This window comes from Cebus imitator, unplaced genomic scaffold (genome assembly GCF_001604975.1).
Source record: "Cebus imitator isolate Cc_AM_T3 unplaced genomic scaffold, Cebus_imitator-1.0 Scaffold89, whole genome shotgun sequence".
Lineage (NCBI taxonomy): Eukaryota > Metazoa > Chordata > Mammalia > Primates > Cebidae > Cebus > Cebus imitator.
The window spans coordinates 2,630,410-2,648,182 of record NW_016107404.1 but is presented as its reverse complement, the minus strand read 5'-3'; the positions used below and the strand labels follow the sequence as shown (position 1 = coordinate 2,648,182).

At 41.4% G+C, this 17,773-nt stretch overlaps 2 protein-coding genes across 20 annotated transcripts in view; one reads left to right on the top strand and one right to left on the bottom strand.

The window, feature by feature from the left end:
• ATIC (5-aminoimidazole-4-carboxamide ribonucleotide formyltransferase/IMP cyclohydrolase) overlaps positions 1 to 5,652 on the top strand; it is a 37,183-nt gene extending 31,531 nt beyond the window's left edge. The window contains exons 12-15 of the mRNA XM_017534916.2: positions 100 to 192; positions 2,048 to 2,230; positions 4,991 to 5,146; positions 5,429 to 5,652. Of these exons, the coding sequence (XP_017390405.1) occupies positions 100 to 192; positions 2,048 to 2,230; positions 4,991 to 5,146; positions 5,429 to 5,548 (552 nt within the window). The 3' untranslated portion in view covers positions 5,549 to 5,652. The remainder of the gene's footprint in view (positions 1 to 99; positions 193 to 2,047; positions 2,231 to 4,990; positions 5,147 to 5,428) is intronic.
• Positions 5,653 to 16,662: 11,010 nt separating this feature from the next.
• The window catches only part of FN1 (fibronectin 1), a 78,985-nt gene continuing 77,874 nt past the window's right edge, over positions 16,663 to 17,773 (bottom strand). For 18 of the 19 annotated variants that reach the window (XM_017534956.2, XM_017534960.2, XM_017534962.1 and 15 more), the window contains one exon: positions 16,663 to 17,428. In XM_017534956.2, the coding sequence (XP_017390445.1) occupies positions 17,357 to 17,428 (72 nt within the window). In that variant the 3' untranslated portion in view covers positions 16,663 to 17,356. The remainder of the gene's footprint in view (positions 17,429 to 17,773) is intronic. The other variant, XM_017534975.2, reaches the window with a different exon arrangement.

Here is a 17,773-nt window from a genome sequence, read left to right as displayed (position 1 = left end):
AAAAAAAAAAAGGACAAAAAATAATATTTAAAAAAAGTAGCTTAAAGTTATATGAGTTTAAAAGGCCCCACGCGATTTACCGTCGTGTGTGTGTTTCAGCTGCCAGAGTCCGCCCTCCGAGACCTGATCGTGGCCACTATTGCTGTCAAGTACACTCAGTCCAACTCCGTGTGCTACGCCAAGAACGGGCAGGTAACTGGCTTGTTGGACTCGCCTTTGGGGGACTGTTGTTATACGAAATATTTAAACAGCCATCTGCCTTAGGTATTGGACAGCTTGAAAGGAAGTCTTTGCCAAGTGTATCTCTTTTGGGTTTGTCATCATTTCCTCAGTACCTTGGTGCACTGTTAAAACTAATAATGATCAGAAAATATCTTTGGAACCAGGTACTCAAATTAGTCGTGTTTCTTCTTGCCTCTAGTGGGCTGGCACATTTTGGATTAGTGAGACTCTACTAGCTGCTACAAAACTGGATTATTTACTCCCCTTTTCCCCCAGTGGTAGTATTTCCAGGGAAGAGAGGTAAGGAATGGCACTGCCACCCGCCAGCCTTTATTTTTGCAGAGTATAGGGTATTTTCACATTATTTCTTATGTTGTCTTATCAAGAATCTGCTGACCAAGAAAGACTGCTGGACTTGGGAGTTAACCTGATCTTTAAAATCAGGTTTATTGAAGCATAATTTATACACAGTAGAATTCACCATTTAAATGTACACTTTGACCAGTTTTCACAAATTTCACAGTATGTGACCACTGCCGCAATAAAATACCAAACATTTCTCACTGTGTGATGTTAAGCAAGATGCTGAACTTCTTCCCCAGTGTCCCGAGCCTCAAAATACAAGATTGAGCTGGTTCATCTCTGAGGTCTCTGCTAGCCTTTTCTTCACACAGTGTCCTGAGCTTACCTGTTGGCATTTGTTAAGTTATTTGGCCCACAAGTGATGGGGAGGTGGGGGGATGTGAATTTGCCTATGGCCTGGAAGACCCCAGATTGCCAGTCTCTATAGTACAAACTCCTGGGAGATTGTGTCTACTGGTGTCAGGTTCTAAGAAGTTCTGCAAGTCTCTGTAGAATGAGTGCTTCATTCCTGATGTCCAGGAGGAGCAGGCTCTACAGGTGTTTGTGGTCTCTTTTATTCTCTTGTAGCTGTGGGCAGGGTTGCCAGCAGCTGTGCTCAGAAAGAGACAGACTTGGGCAGATAGCTGAGGGACTGTTCATTATAGGAACTAAAACCAGAAAATACACCTGTGCATTAAAGTCCTTGGTGCTTAGAATTCAAAGCACAGAAACAGAGGAAGGAAGGAAGAACATTTTACCTGGTGGAATTGTTTCTACTTTTAGCTGCTCATGTCAGATCCTTATCCCGATTTCTGAGAGTTGATATTTTAATGTAATTTATACACTGGAGCCAACAAAGACTTTTGAATAGTCATAGTTTTTTTTGTGGTCATTGGTTTTATTTATTGATATTTTTTGTACAGAGGGTCTTGCTCTGTTGTCCAGGCCAGAAGACAGTGACACACTCACAGCTTACTGTAGCCTTGGACTCCTGGGCTAAGCGATCCTCCCACTTCAGCCTCCTGAGTCACTGGGACTACAGGTGTGCACCACCACCCCCGGCTATTTTTTTTTTTTTTTTGTGTTGGGATGTTGGCATCTTGCCCAGGCTGGTCTCCTGGGCTTGAGCGATCCTTCTGTCCTGGCCTCCCAAAGTGCTGGGATTACAGGCACATGCCAGTGCGCCCAGCATTGGTCATTTATTTTAACTCTTTTTTTTTTGAGGGGGGGGCCTCAAACCATCAATTTGATTGAGTTCTAGAATGTTAATAGTCATATGTCAAATATCACTGAAGAGGTATAAATAGTAGTTATAAACGTCTTACCCCCCCTCCTTTATTGACTTAAAAATTATTTATATTTCTCTTATTTTGGCCTGATATGTTCTTCCACAAGATTAATGGGTTTTGGAAAATGTGCACAAAAGATCCTTTTGAGAAGAGTTGTTGGAAGAGGTGTTCACTTTCATGTCTGTGTTCCTCAGGTTATCGGTATTGGAGCCGGACAGCAGTCTCGTATACACTGCACCCGCCTTGCAGGAGATAAGGCAAACTACTGGTGGCTTAGACACCATCCACAAGTGCTCTCGATGAAGTTTAAAACGGGAGTGAAGAGAGCAGAAATCTCCAATGCCATCGATCAATACGTGACTGGAACCATTGGCGAGGTAAAAGACTTGTCATTGGGTTCTGGGCTGTGTTCATGTTCAGTTCACCCCTTTATGTGTAACTGATTTTAATTTCATCACCACACAGAGAGAAAGATATTTTCTGAAATTCCACATTGTCTAAAATTGATCATTGAAGATTGTTATACATTTCTCATTTTCTTCTGCCTCATGTAACTTTTTCATTGTTTTTCCCCTTTCTGAAACCACAGACCTCTGTCTTTTTAAGTCACAGCCTTGGTGTAGGTTTGTATATTTGTACTTCCAAGTTTTTCTTGGCAAGCACCGCTTTTCACTTACGTTGAGGTGTCTGCCACTGTGTTCAGCATGGTGCTTGCTGTCCAATGGGTTTATACTGAACATTAACCACAAATTGTGCCAGGCGTGGTGGCTCACACCTGTAAATCCCAGCACTTTGGGAGTCTGAGGTGGGCAGATCATGAGGTCAGAAGTTCAAGACCAGCCTGGCCAACATGGTGAAACCCTGTCAACTAAAAAAAATACAAAAAATAAATTGGGCGTGGTGGCAGGCACCTGTTATCCCAGCCACTCAGGAGGCTGAGGCAGGAGAATCACTTGAACCCGGGTTGGAGGTTGCAGTGAGCCGAGATCACACCATTGCTCCCCAGTCTGGGCAACAAGGCAAGGCTCCATCTCAAAAAAAAAAATTAAAAATACAAATTGCCTGGCGCCAGATAGCCCCAGGATCTTCCCCCACCACATTCTCTACGTATGCCATTAATAACTTGATATATTCTATACATTTCACGTTCTTCTGTTTGAAGAAGGTATGTGGGAACATTACAGTTGCAAACATTAGATGGGTAGCCTGCCAAAAGAGAAGATCTAGCCCAGTTTCTGGACACATTGAGTGCCTAACAAAATACTGGAAGGAAAATGAAGCTTGCTAATCAAAAAGTAGGTGGTCTTGGCCAAGCGCGGTGGCTCATGCCTGTAACCCCAGCACTTTGAGAGGCCAAGGCGGGCAAATCATGAGGTCAGGAGATCAAGACCATCCTTGTCAACATGGTGAAACCCCATCTCTACTAAAACTACAAAAATCAGCTAGCTGGGTGTGGTGTTGTGCACCTGTAATCCCGGCTACTGGGGAGGCTGAGGCAGGAGAATTGCTTGCAGGGAGTCAGAGGTTGCAGTGAGCCGAAAACGCGCCACTGTACTCCAGCCTGGTGATAGAGCAAACCTCCGTCCTCCAAAAAAAGTAGATGGTCTTCTGAAAGCCAATTGAGTACCCTCAGTTTTTACCAAGGAGCAGGAATCAACATAAGTGTCGTTGAAGAGTGAGGCTGCAGAATGTAACTGAAGTACTTTAAATATTTTTTTTTTTTTTAACTTTGATACTTGAATTTTTCTGTTTGATATTACCAGTCAACCCCTGCTACTAGTGCCGAAAGAGTCCTGGAAGTCAACAAGAATAAAAAGTATGTCCAAGCTAAAACATCACCCAAGGTGGAAGCACCTTGTATAGATAGTATGGCTGTCTTAGTCTGTTTGTGCCGCTATGACAGAATACTGCAGTCTGGGTAACTTACAAACCATAGACACTTATTTCTCATAGTTCTGGAGGCTATAAAGTCCCAGATTAAGGTACTGGCAGGTTGAAAGCCTGGGGAGGACTACCCTCTGCTTCCAAGATGGCACAGCCCCCTCTCTGGAGAGGACAAACACTATGTCCTCACTTCACAGAAGCGGCAGACTCCCCTTGAAGCCCTTTTATAAGTCCATGATCCATTCAGGAGGGCCCCACCCTCATCACCTAATAACCTTAGAAAGACCCTGCTTTTTAATACGGTTGTATTGGGGATTCAGTTTCAACATAAATTTTGGAGGGGATACATACATTCAAACCATAACAAATATTATGAATCGTGTTTTGTCTACAACTGATTTTATATGTAGAATAATTTTTGTATAAACGTAGTTCTAGAACATTCATCCTCATCTCTTTCTTAGATTGGATATGGAGGGTTTTTAAAAAAAAAAAAAAACAAACTTGGGATACAATTTTCTTTCTTTCTTTCTTTTTTTATTTCTGAGAGTCTTGCTCTGTCTCCAGGCTGCAGTGCAGTGGTACGATCTCGGCTCACTGCAACCTCTGCCTCGGGGTTCAAGCAATTCCCCTGCCTCAGCCTCCCAAGTAGCTGGGACTACAGGTGCGCATCACCACGCCCAGATAATTTTTTGTATTTTTAGTAGAGGCGGAGTTTCACCATGTTGGCCAGGGCAGTTTTGATCTCTTGACCTTGTGATCTGCCTGCCTTGGCCTCCAAAGTACTGGGATTCCAGGCGTGAGCCACCGCGCCTGCCCGGAATACAATTTTCTGTTTGCCTCCTTTGCTACAACAGTGCCAAAGTGGTGGATTTAAATTAGATGATAGTCAAATAGACGTAAAGTAGTAGATACGAAGTAGATTTAAATTAGAGATTTTAAAACAATGTATTTTTATGTAAGTAGCTTAGCCAAAAATAAATATATTTATTTATAATAAACTGATTTAGAAAGCAAAATGGTATTATCTTTATTTGGTAAACTTAGCATCGCTTTTTTTCCTTAATGAAAATGTTTCTAAAAGCATCAGTTGAGATTCTAGATATGTGAACCTCCATGTAACTAATGGTCATTATTTACAATGAAGAAGTCCTAGGAAAAATGCCCTGGTGCTTTCTGGTGTGGTGGTTTGTACCAGGTAGAACTAAAGATGATGTCAGGCTAAGCTCCTTCCTTTCTCTCTCCCTGAATAGGATGAAGACTTGATAAAGTGGAAGGCCCTGTTTGAGGAAGTGCCAGAATTACTCACTGAGGCAGAGAAGAAGGAATGGGTTGACAAACTGAGTGAAGTTTCTGTCAGCTCTGATGCCTTCTTCCCTTTCAGAGATAATGTAGACAGAGCTAAAAGGGTAAGTATAGAATTGGGTACATGTGCCTAGAGTTGAGCCATTATGTAGCAACTGTTTCAGAAATCCTGCCCTTGATTTTTAAAAGGTGTGGCAGTGTGATACCAGTAATATTCAGAGAATCATTTTACTTCTCCATGCTATGTATGGAAAACCCAAATCCTGTTGTTATTTTGCCTTTTTGACGGAGTGGATCTTTGTTAGCGTATGCTTTTTAGAGGGGGATTCTGAGTTCTGCAGATTGTTACATGAGACCGCGTTTTGAAAACCAATGTACTTCCCCAGAGTGGTGTGCTGTACATCGCGGCTCCGTCCGGCTCTGCTGCTGACAAAGTTGTGATTGAGGCCTGCGACGAACTGGGAATCATCCTCGCTCACACGAACCTTCGGCTCTTCCACCACTGATTTTTATCACACCTTGTTTTATGGTTTGCTTATATGTAGGTGAAACTTTGAGACTAACTTTAAAAAAAAATAAAACAGTACATCTTAATCACTGGATCGATCCATCGATGTTGGTAGTTGTGTTTTATGTTAAAGATACAGTCAACTAACACATTATACATAGTTGAGGAATTCCAGAGCACCCCTGCGTGCCTGAGCTCAGCCCATCCCACAGCACTGCCTGTGTGAAACACAAACTTTGACGGGAACCAGAGGAACTGAGCAGCCAGAGAACCTGGCACAGGTGCCTTAAAGCTCCACGCTTCCTCCTAGGGAAGCCTTCTCATGCCGTTTGTTTTTAATCACACTCCTGAGAAGCTTGGTTGTCTACTTTTCAAACACACAGCAGATTGGCATCTGTGAGCTGGAACCTTAGAGGAGATTAGTAGGTTTTGTTGGCCCCCTCTGTGGATAATCGGATGCATAGTTTTTCTCAGTGCTAAGTGAAATGTTTCCCAGAATGTCAGCAGCCCTAGATTCACCCTCTGGAGCTGCATAAAAATGTCATCAATGTTTGGTGCTCAGAAATTGTACCCAATATTCCAGGCACAGACTCATCACTGCAGTGGGCACAGTGGGAGGGCAGTGCCTTCCTTCGTCAGGCAGGACAGAACTGTGCATCTGTATGTGCTGCCTGTGTGCTCCTGACCATTCACGTGCACTCCACCTGTGGTCAACGGAAACCCTTTGCCATCGTTCACCTTGACAGATGAGTCCTTCCCTGTTCCCAAGTCTTTAACCTACCCCCTTCAGAAATAAAAAATTCTGAAGTTTTTTCTTAATAGTCATCTTTCTAAGTTATTTCTACATCAGGTCATCATCCAGCCCCTGCATAGTACCTGCCCACATTGAAACAAGGCTGACTTGTGTGACCAATAAAATACTGCCGAAAAAATCATGGCTTTTGAGGTCCCTAATGCATTGCAACTTCAGCCTCAGTATCTTGGATTATCCTCTGGGATAAGCCAAGACCGTGTTGTAAGATTTAAGCAGCCCCCTGCAAGGAGAGGAGCCATCTTGCTTACACTAGCTGCCAGCCACATGAGTGAGCCACCTCAGAGGTGGATACTTCAGCTCCAGTCCCAGGCAACACATGATCTGAGCCAGAACTGTCCAAAAAGAGCTCTTGAATCCCTGACGCATTGGTACAGAGAGATGCATACTGTTGTAAGCCACAGAGTTCTGCAGTAATTTGTTACGTAGCAGTAAATAGCAAATACAGATTTTATAAACTAAGTGTGCATTGTCTTTTTGATGGTTCTTTGACTTGACCAAAGGTTAACATTAAGGGTATGATAATGGGAATAGACTGGGCACTGTGTCTCCTGTCTGTAATCCCAGCACTTTGGGAGGCTCGCTTGAGGCCAGGAGTTCAAGACCAGCCTGGGCAATGTAGGAACATCCTCATCTCTAAAAAGAATTTTTTTTTTTTTTTTTTTTTTTTAAGATGGAGTTTCACCGTGATAGCCAGGCTGGTTTTGAACTCCTGACCTCAGGTGATCCACCCACCTCAGCCTCCCAAAATGCTAGGATTACAGACGTGAGCCACCACGCCCGGCTAAAAAGAAATTTTTTAATTAGTTGGGCATGGTGGCTCGTGTTTGTAGTGTTCTTCACATAAATGAAGAATAAATAAATGGAGAATATACAACTCCCATGCAGAATTCTAATAATTTACATCAATACTCTACTTTTAAGATGGGCATAACTCTCAGCTCTTAAGTGTGGCCTGTACACAGTGACTTGCTTTCAAAGAGTATAGTATGGAAATGGGAGTAAAACAGTAGCTACAGTGGTGAAACCTGACAAACTTTCTCAGCCAGTTGATCAAGGTCAACATCAATAATGTCCTGGTGATCGGAAGTACCTGAGAATGGGAGAATGGCATTTTACCTTTTTGGTCTTCTTTCCAAAACCCTGTACTCTCAGCCTAATCACGAGAAAAATATCAGATATAACCTAGCTGAAGGACTTTCTACAAAATACCTTCCCTCTGTCAAGGTCACCAAAAAGAAGAGAAGCATGCGAAACTCATGCTTAGAGGGGCCTAAGGAGATGTGATGACTAAATGCAACGTGGTGTCCTGGAACAGAAAAAGGACATTAGGTAAAAACCAAGAAAATCTAAAATGTTTAGTTAATATGTGTTAATATTGGTTCACTAATTGTATTAAATGTACCATACTAATATACTAATGAAAGGGGAAGTTAGGTGTGATGTATCCTCACAGTTTTTTCTGTAAGTCTAAGATTATTAGATAACAGGCTGGACATGGTGGCTCACGCCTGTAATCCCAGCACTTTGGGAGGCCGAGGTGGTACGGATCACTTGTGGTCAGGAGTTCGAGACCAGCCTGGCCAACATGGTGAAACTCTGCTTCTACTAAAAATACAAAATATTAGCTGGGCGTGGTGATGCGTGCCTGTAGTTCCAGCTACAGGGAACTGTAGGGAGTTCCTACTGTTGGGAGGCTGAGGCAGGAGAATTGCTTGAACCCCAAGGCGGAGGTTGCAGTGAGCCGAGATTGTGCCATTGCACTCTAGCCTGGGCAACAAGAACAAAACTCTGTCAAAAAAAAAAAGTATATAACCACATTCTAGTATCATAATAAAAGGCTAAGCCATTTTGAGCATCAAATACCCAATCATTTTTAGATCTCACCCAATGGCTTTTTTTTTGGTTGTAAAAACCAAGCCTACTACATACATTGCATTTGATTCGCATGTCTCAAGTGTCTTCAATAACCGGTTTCTCCTTTTTAGATTTCTGTGGTCAGTTGAAGATTTTGGATCCCATAGTTTCCCACATGAGGGGCCGTGCTGTTACATTCCTGTGATGTCATTTAGTTGGTGCCTCTGATCCTTTCTTTCTTATATATTGATAGCGGTACAATATATAAGAAATTTTTTTACTACAGGTAATTTGGTTTTAGTTGGATTTTTTGAGAATTTAGAAAAGTTTTGAAACCGCCCTCCATGAAGATGAGTTTTCGAATTTCTTCCTGCGGGTTTATAAATGTTCACTTCATGTGTATTTGAGGCTAACACTGTGGACACATGTTTAAAGTTATTACTGATTTTGGATTTGGGTTTTCTCTAATGGTTTTTGTCAGCCTTTCCCTTTGCACTCAGCCCGTTTATATTCAATTATTGATATGTTTGAGCCTTATTCTTACTATCTTATAAAGTTTGACCCACTTTTAATTTCTTTCTTAACATTGTTTAGAATGTACGGCCGTATTTCCCCTAATAAGCTAAAAGTGTAACTCCCCATCACCCCACCCCACCCCATTCCAAATTCCTGTTGATTCCTGCACTTGGGGTTACATTTTCTAGCCTTTTTGCAAGACCAAACTTTCTAAGGTTTCTGTTTACCCTCACCCCACCGATCTTTCTTTGATGTTTTATATTTCATTTTCTTTTACTTGTCCCTCCAGGAGATTTCTTTAATCTGCTCTTCCAATTTACTCATGAACTCCTACATTGTATCCGTTCTGCTCTGTGTCCCGTCCATTGAGCCCTTTATTTCAAGAGATATATTTTTGACTTCACATATTTCTGGTTTTCTTTTCCAATTGTTGGTATCATCTTTCTAGCTTTGTTTTACTATTTCTACTTCTGTTAGAATCTGTAATTTAGTACGTTACTTTTCTTTTAAAATCTCTTTACTCAAGTGTTGTGGTATATTGGCCTGTGAGTTCATTTTTCCTAATATTGGCTACCCAGCAGGCTTGAGCCAGAACAGCTGATGCCCTCCTTGCCAGCTCCACGGGGTTCAGGAAGGACAGGTTTGAGCGAACCCTGGGACGGAGCACCCAAGCAGCAAAAACAACCATTCTTCACTCTAGAAAATGACTCCGTTTAGGGCTGTCAACAGCTCCTTTCTCATTTTACTGTCTCAGTTCCCTGCCTTATGCCAAAAAAAGCAGTGTCCTGCCTTAAGCCAAAGTACCAGCCCTTGCACGTAAGCTCACTCCCTGGGTCCCTCATATTTTGCTCTGTGAGGTGGTGTTTTCCTTTATATGTACTCAAGTTAATCTTGGTGGAGGTAGCCAGTAACCAGGGAAGCTGAGCACTTTGCGGGGGGGGGGGGGGGGCCTGGAACTGGAACCCCATTAACATGACTGTGTCTAATATGGTTAAATCACTTGAAATGTCAAGACGAGTTTCACTGGTGTTTAAGTGAAATGCAAATGATCTTATGTCTGTTGTTTCCACGATACAGAAGGGCAGAGATCCATAATGTAACAACGCCCTGACGAATGCTAAGTGTATTTCTACTGGGGGACCCCCTGGGCACAGGGAGAAAACAGTGCATGAAAGGGATCCTCCAGTCTTCCTCCGTTTCCCTTGTCCTTTGACACCTGCTTCTCTCCAGGCCACCTTCTTTCTAAAGCCCAGCCTATGTGCCTTCCTCAGAGTACAGAATCCTGCGGGTCTTTAAGCTCTCAGTGCCTTCCATTCTTGGACTTTTGTTTGTTTGTCTTGAGATGGAGTCTCGCTCTGTCACCAGGCTGGAGTGCAGTAGTGTGATCTTGGCTCACTGCAACCTCCACCTCCTGGGTTCAAGTGATTCTACTGCCTCCACCTCCCCAGCATCTGGGACTGTAGACACTTGCCACCACGCCCAGCTAATTTTTTGTATTTTTTAGTAAAGTTGGGGTTTCACCATGTTGGCCAGGGTGATTTCGATCTCTCGACCACATGATCCACCCACCTCGACCTCCCAAAGTCCTGGGATTATAGGTGTGAGCCACTGTGCCTGGCCCATTCTTGGGCATTTTTATATCTTATTTTTGCCAAACATGGTGCCAGATACAAATTTTCTTTAAAAGAAATTGTAATAAAGCATGCATATAGAAAAGTGCATGAAACATTTATCATTTAAAGTATATATATATATATTTTTTTTTTTGAGATGGAGTCTCACTCTGTCACTAGACTGTCTCTTGACTTTGTGATCCACCCACCTCAGTGCCCCAAAGTGCTAGGATTACAGGTGTCAGCCACCATGCCTGGCCTAATGCATAATTTTTTTTTTTTGAGACAGAGTCTCACTTTGTCACCAGGTGCCAGGCTGGAGTGCAGTGGCACAATCTCGGTTCACTGCAACCTCCGCCTCCAGGGTTGAAGCAATGCTCCTGCCTCAGCCTCCCGAGTAGCTGGGACTACAGGCACACTCCACCACGCCCAGCTAATTTTTGTATTTTTAGTAGAGACGGGGTTTCACCATATTGGCCAGGATGGTTTCGATCTCTTGACCTCGTGATCCACCTGCCTCGGCCTCCCAAAGTGCTGGGATTACAGGCATCAGCCACCGCACCGGCCTAAAGTATAATTTTTAAGCAAACACATGTATCACCACCAACCAGGTCAAGAAGGGGATTTTGCTAGAAAGTCCCCACATTCCTGTCATTCATCACCACTCCATCTCTCCCTCTAGGAAACTGTCTTTGTGCCTCTTAGGGTAATCACTACCTTGTTTTGCCAGTCAGTAGGTGGGTGATCTTGGGCACATAACTTCAACCTCCTGGAGTTTGATTCTTCTGTAAAATGGGGATGGATTCACTCTTCCAAAAGGCCGAATAACTGCTGGCCAAAAGCACATATTCTGGAGTTAGTCTCTCAGGTTTGAGTCCCAGCTCTGCTACTTACTAGCTGTGTAACCTTTAGGTGATTCACTCTGCCTTTCCCTCACTTTCTATTTGTAAATGAGATGAGAACAATACGGACATCTTCGAGTTGCTCTGAAGAGCAAATGAGAGAAAATATTATGGCCACTTAAAATACCACCTGAGTCATGATAAATACTGTTTAAAAAAGATGCTAATTATTAGTTTCATAAATCTTTTGTGTATACAGAAGCATAGGAACTAGTGGAAGATAACAAGTGGAAATTGTGGAAAATAATAAGTGTATATTTATGAATAGTTTTGTTTCAGTTTCCAAACTGGTAGCCACAAAGTTACTGAGTTCCTTCAGCCTTCATCTACTCTTTCCCCACACCTCTTCCTCATGAAGGAGCAAAAATCAGATTTCCTATAACTAAAGTGGTATTTTTTTAAGATAAAATTTACATAATGTAAAATTCACCATCTGAATCATTTTGAAGTTCAGCAGTTTTCAGTATAGTCACAAAATTGTGCAACAGTCACCACTACCTAATTCCATAAAGTTTTCATCACCCCAAAAGGTAACTGTCTCTTAGCGATCACTGTCCATTTCCCCTTCACCCCAGCTCCTGGCTACCATAAATCTACCTTTTGTTTCTATAGATTGGCCTTTTCTGGACATTTCGCATGGGATCACACAATATGTGCTCTTTTGTGTCTGGCTTCAACTTAGCATAATATTTGAAAGGTTCATGTTGCAGCATGCACGTTCCTTTTATGATCAAATATTATCATATGGATATACCACCTTTTGTTGATCCACTCATCAGTCGATGGACATTTGGGTTGTTTCCATGTTTTGGCTATTAGGAACGATGCTGCTAGGAGCATTTGTGTACAAGTTTTTGTGTGAACATGTTTTCTGTTCTCTTGAATGTATGTCTAGGAATGGAACTGTGAAGTCTTATGGTGACTGTTTAACGTTTGAAGAGCTGCCTGGCTGTTTTCCATAGCAGCCACACCATTTTACATTTCCACCAGCAGTGAATGACGGTACCAGGTCCTCCACCAATGCCGTACATTTTGAGTCAAAAATAGCTTTCCACGCTTGGCTTAGCATCTTACATCTTAAGCTGAATTACGGAGATGGGCAGGTTTCATTGTAAAGTCCTGTCCAGCAGTCTCCTGGCAAAGGCAGCGCTTCATTCTGGAATGCAGTGGCCATTTGCAAAGCACAAGGTTGCAAAGGCCTCAGTGGGAGATTCCTTGGCCTTTGACGGATTTTGCCTAAGGGAGCCTGCTGTGGTGTGTAGCTTCAGGACAGGTGATGACAGCCCCAGTCCATCACTCTGGGCTGGCTGCCTTGTACAGCTTCAACCAATGCTAATTTCAGTTCTTTGGGGGCTGCACACGAGCTATTTTAGAGATAAATTTGGCTCCTGGATTGTTAAAACCTACATGTCTCTAAAGAGTAAGTAAAAAGGAATTCAAGGAAATGTAAAACATGCTTTAATAACTCATACCTGACTCTACTGAGGAACGTTAAAAAAGGAATTTCCCATCTGGGACTTTCAGCTGAAGCCCTGTTTCTCTTGCTCTTTTATTACATATTTTCTTCATTTCATTTGTAATTTATATAGGTTTCTGTTTGCAATTCAAATTGAATCTTTTATTTTAATGAGGATATGGCGCGAGATGATGTGATAATGAAAACAACTTGCGTTAAAAGTGTAAGTGCCATATATTCTTGAAAACAACTTTCTTAGTTTGTGCAAGGTCATCTTTGTGTTTGTGCTGCTTTATCAGTGTTAATGGGAATTTTTAAATGTTTCCAAACATGGGAAGTCCCGACAGTGATCTTTTTTTTTTTTTCTTAATAGTTGAATTGTCTCCCTTGAAAATGGGATTTTTGAATTGTTACCTGCCACATTCCCTACCACAGTAATGGGAACTTACTAAATAGGAAGCAATTTCAGCACTTAAATGTGCTGATGTGATGTTTCTTAATCACTTTAATGAGTGTCATACCACTAGAAGTGGAATAGAAGTTTCAATGGAAATATAATTAAATAGAAAAGTCATTTCCTATACTTGTAATTTTCCCCTGATCATTTCTTTATCCACCTCCATAGAAAGGGTGCCCTACAGGTATATAGCGATGTTATTATACAGACTTATTTGCATAATTCACTTAGGTTATTAGTGCTGAAAACTGTAAAATATAACAATACATTTTATTACAAATCAAGTGTAGCAAGGCAATGTAAAACTTTCAAACAATGATATTTCTTTTTAAAGTCTGATTAATACTTATTAGTTCTACGAACTTTTCTTGAATTGTCGGTTTCTTGCCTAAATCTAGATTTTTCTTTTAGTATGCCTTTTCAATCTGACCTGCTTAAAACAATTCTCAGGGGAAGCAATGACCTGAATCAGTAAAAATGGTAAAAGATCTTTGGAGATACTTTGTTTTTGTGTTTGAGATCAGGAGCAAACAAACCTTACCTGGGAGTTTATCAAGCCATGCTAAAAGTGTCAGCTGACACAAAGTAAGCCATGTTAGACCTGGGCGCGGTGGCTCATGCCTGAAATCCCAGAACTTGGGGAGGCCGAAGCGGGCAGATTGTGAGGTCAGGAGTTCGACACCAGCCTGATCAACATGGTGAAACCCCGTCTCTACTAAAAATACAAAAAAAAAAAAAAAAATTAGCCAGGCGTGATGGCACACATCTGTAATCCCAGCTACTTGGGAGGCTGAGGCAGGAGAATTGCTTGAACCCGGGAGGTAGAGGTTGCAGTGAGCTGAGATCATGCCATTGCACTCCAGCCTGGGCAACAAAGTGAGACTCTGTCTCAAAAAAAAGGACATATTAGATTGAGTTATCATACCATGGGGTTTCCCTAAGACAAAACTCTTCTATACTATACTATTTGCTGAGAAATAGTCAGTACAAAACAAAGTTTTATTATTCTTGCATTGTGATGCTAAAAGAAAAGGCCATGTAATTTTTTTAAATTTGCTGTTTGTTTAACTCATAAATTTTAACATATTACTTTGGAGAGTCCAACAGACATTTTGGAAAAGGTGATATTTTTCCCTGACCTAAAGTGGGGAGCTTGAGGCTTTTTACATTTCAACATAAAAGTAAAGGGGCTTGCTAACCATTTAGTTAATGCAATCCAAGTGAATTTGCTTACACTGAATTTTTTTTTTTTTTGAAACGAAGTCTCACTCTGTCACCTAGGCTGGAGTGCAATAGCATGATCTCAGCTCACTGCAGCCTCCGCCTCCTGGGTTCAAACGATTCTCCTGTCGCAGCCTCCCGAGTTTCGGGAACCACAGGAGTGCCACCATGCCTGGCTAATTTTTTATTTTTTGTAGAGACAGGGGTCTCACTGTATTATCCAGGCTGGCCTCAAACTCCTGAGCTCAAGCAATCCTCCCACCTCGGCCTCTCAAAGTGCTGGGATTACAGGTGTGAGCCACGATTCCCGGCCCTTACACTGCATTTTAGGGTAAATATTTTTAGGTTTGTAGTTAGGCAAGTGGTTTGAAGCATCATCAGTCTCAACCCAAAGCGTCTCTTTCCTTATGTTTTTAGATAGAAAGACCTTTAAGCAGGATTCAGATGAAGGGCCTGCTCTACCAGCTCACCTATGAATGTGGAGGCACCAGCTTACTTTCTGCAGCACATGTGTCTGAGGGGGCTGTCCCTTCCCACAGTGTGTAGATTGGTACTGAGATGACATTCTCTTTTCGGGGTGCAGTGATGACCCACATATGTGAGACGGTCATTTAATATCACCTTGACTTATACTTTCTGTGATTTTTTAAAAACATACACAGCAGCTCTCTTGGTACGATTGGGCTGATAAAGCTGAAAGATCAGTAATGTTAAATAGAAGCCCAGGGTCTGGGTCTGTATTTTGCTAAGGAAACTTCATCTGCGCTTCCTTCCCTGTAAAATTAAGCTGTAAAACCTCCCTTAAATGAGATGGCTAAATGTCAAAGCATTTTATAAACTGTAAATCAATTCAAATGCATGTCAGTATATTTGTTTTCAAATGAACCATAAGGAGGTATCTTTCTGTATTTAGCTTAAATATTCTTTGCCAGGTATTTATTGAAATACTTTCTTTCATTGTACAATAGCATATTTAAAAAGTGCTTTGCATGTCTTGTTTATTATGAACTAATTTTTTACTAATTAATAATTAACTATTTGCAGTGCCACTATTTACTATTCTGAATGTCACATTTATTTATCTTCTTTATATTTCCCTCTGTCTACCATGCTGGAGTTCAATGGCGCCATCTTGGCTCACTGCAACTGCCGCCTCCCGACTTCAACCCATTCTCCTGCCTCAGCCTCCCAAGTAGCTGGGACTACAGGCACCCACCATCACTCCCGGTAATATTTGTATTTTTATAGAGACAGGGTTTCACCATGTTGGCCAGGCTGGTCTCAAACTCCTGACTTCAGTTGATCCGCCTGCCTCAGCCTCCCAAAGTGCTGGGATTACAGGCATGAGCTATTGCGCACGGCCTGAATGTCAGATTTAATTCCAAAGTTTGCTTGCTCAATGTTAAACTGAAAAAGAAATTACCTTTACAGATCACTAGTAAACAAACTGTTTAGCTGGGAGTTTATCAAGCCATGCTGAAAGTGTCAGTTGACCCAAAGTAAGACATGCTAGATTGGGGTTATCATGCCATGAGGTTGCCCTAAGACAAAAACTCTATACCATACTTTTTTTGAGATGGAGTTTTGCTCTTGTTGCCCAGGCTGGAGTGCAGTGGCGCAACCTTGGCTCATTGCAACATCCACCTCCCGGGTTCAAGGGATTCTCCTGCCTAAACCTCCCCAGTAGCTTGGATTATAGGTGCCCGCTACCACGCCTGACTAATTTTTTGTATTTTTAGTAGAGATGGGATTTCACCATTTTAGTCAAGCTGGTCTTGAACTCCTGACCTCAAATGATCCACCCGCCTTAGCCTCCCAAAGTGCTGAGATTACAGGTGTGAGCCACTGTGCCTGGCCTTCAAATACTTTTAATATCTTAGTAATCTTTATTTTTCTCGCAGGTACTCTCTTTGAACAGAGTTTTATTTAATAAAGGAAGGACAGGTTGGGGGAGGAAGGGATGAATTATAATGGTTAGAAACGAGCAACTACAGGTTATTTTGATTATACTTCTAAAGAGTAAATGAGCAATTTTAATAAATATTTGAGTCCACCTAAATCTATTAAAGCAGAAAATATAAAGCTATTTCTATTAGTGAAGAGGTGATGAAAACCAATCTGTGTTTTTGTAGCAACTGACTTAGAAAATCTTGTACTGAAATCAGCAATTAGAGAGGCTTGCACAGTATAGATTTTCAAATGTTTGCTGAATTGAAAAAGAACATTCACAAGAATTGTTTCCCCTCAAAGTATCTTATATCAAATAAATGATCTTCAAGTTGTGGAATGTAAACCTTTTATTAAAACAGTTGTCTTTCCACAGTAGTAAAGCTTTGGCACATATAGTATAAAAAATAATCACCAACCATAATTATACCAAATTCCTCTTATCAACTGCATACTAAGTGTTTTCAATACCATTTTTTCCATATAAAAATACTGGGAAAAATTGATAAATAACAGGTAAGAGAAAGATATTTCTAGGCAATTACCAGGATCGTTTGGAAAAAGTGAGTACTGTGGATATTTGAAATACCACGGTAACGGGACATGCTGTTCTTACAGTATCACGGGCCAGACACTTATGTGAGAGCAGAGGTGTTTGGGTAACTTTCCTACTTAAAATTTTGGTCATAGCATTTCAATACATTTTGCATCTTGGTTGGCTGCATGTGCTTTCCTATTGATCCCAAATCAAATCACAAGTTAGAATCACTTCATTTATAATACTGAGCGGCATTGAATACTTTGAAGCAGAACAGGCAATGTGCAGCCCTCATTTATGAGAAGACTCTCGGGACGCTCCCAGGGTGATGCTTGGAGAAGCTGTGAATTGAGCGGAAGCTGGAGAACTTCCTCCAGAGCAAAGAGCTTAAGAAAGAAACAGGAACTCTAAGATGGGGCTGCTAACATCACTCCAGTTTGGATGGATCTTGGCAGAGAGACATGCTTGTTCCTCTGGGTTGGAAAGATTTACTCTCGGGAATCTTCTCTGTCAGCTTGTACATCTAAAGGCATGAAGCACTCAATTGGGCAATTGACATTCTGTTAAAATGGAAGAAGGAAAAAAAATTAGTGGCAAATACTGTAAAGTATACAGAAAAAAAATGCGGGGAGGTAGGGACTGACTCTCAGCACAACTGCTTACAGATAGGTTAATATTTCTTCCTAATCTTAAGAACCTAGCAGTTTGCTCGGCAATAGAAGATGTTCAGGAGTTTAATACATTATAACTTAAATATATTATGGAATACAGTGTTTCTCTTAAGTCATTTACGAGTTTAAAAATTTTAATTTTTTTATTTTTCTTTCCTGGATCACTCAGATCCATAGAAAATTTTTAAAATAAATTTTATTTATTTATTTTTGAGACAGAGTCTTGCTCTGTCA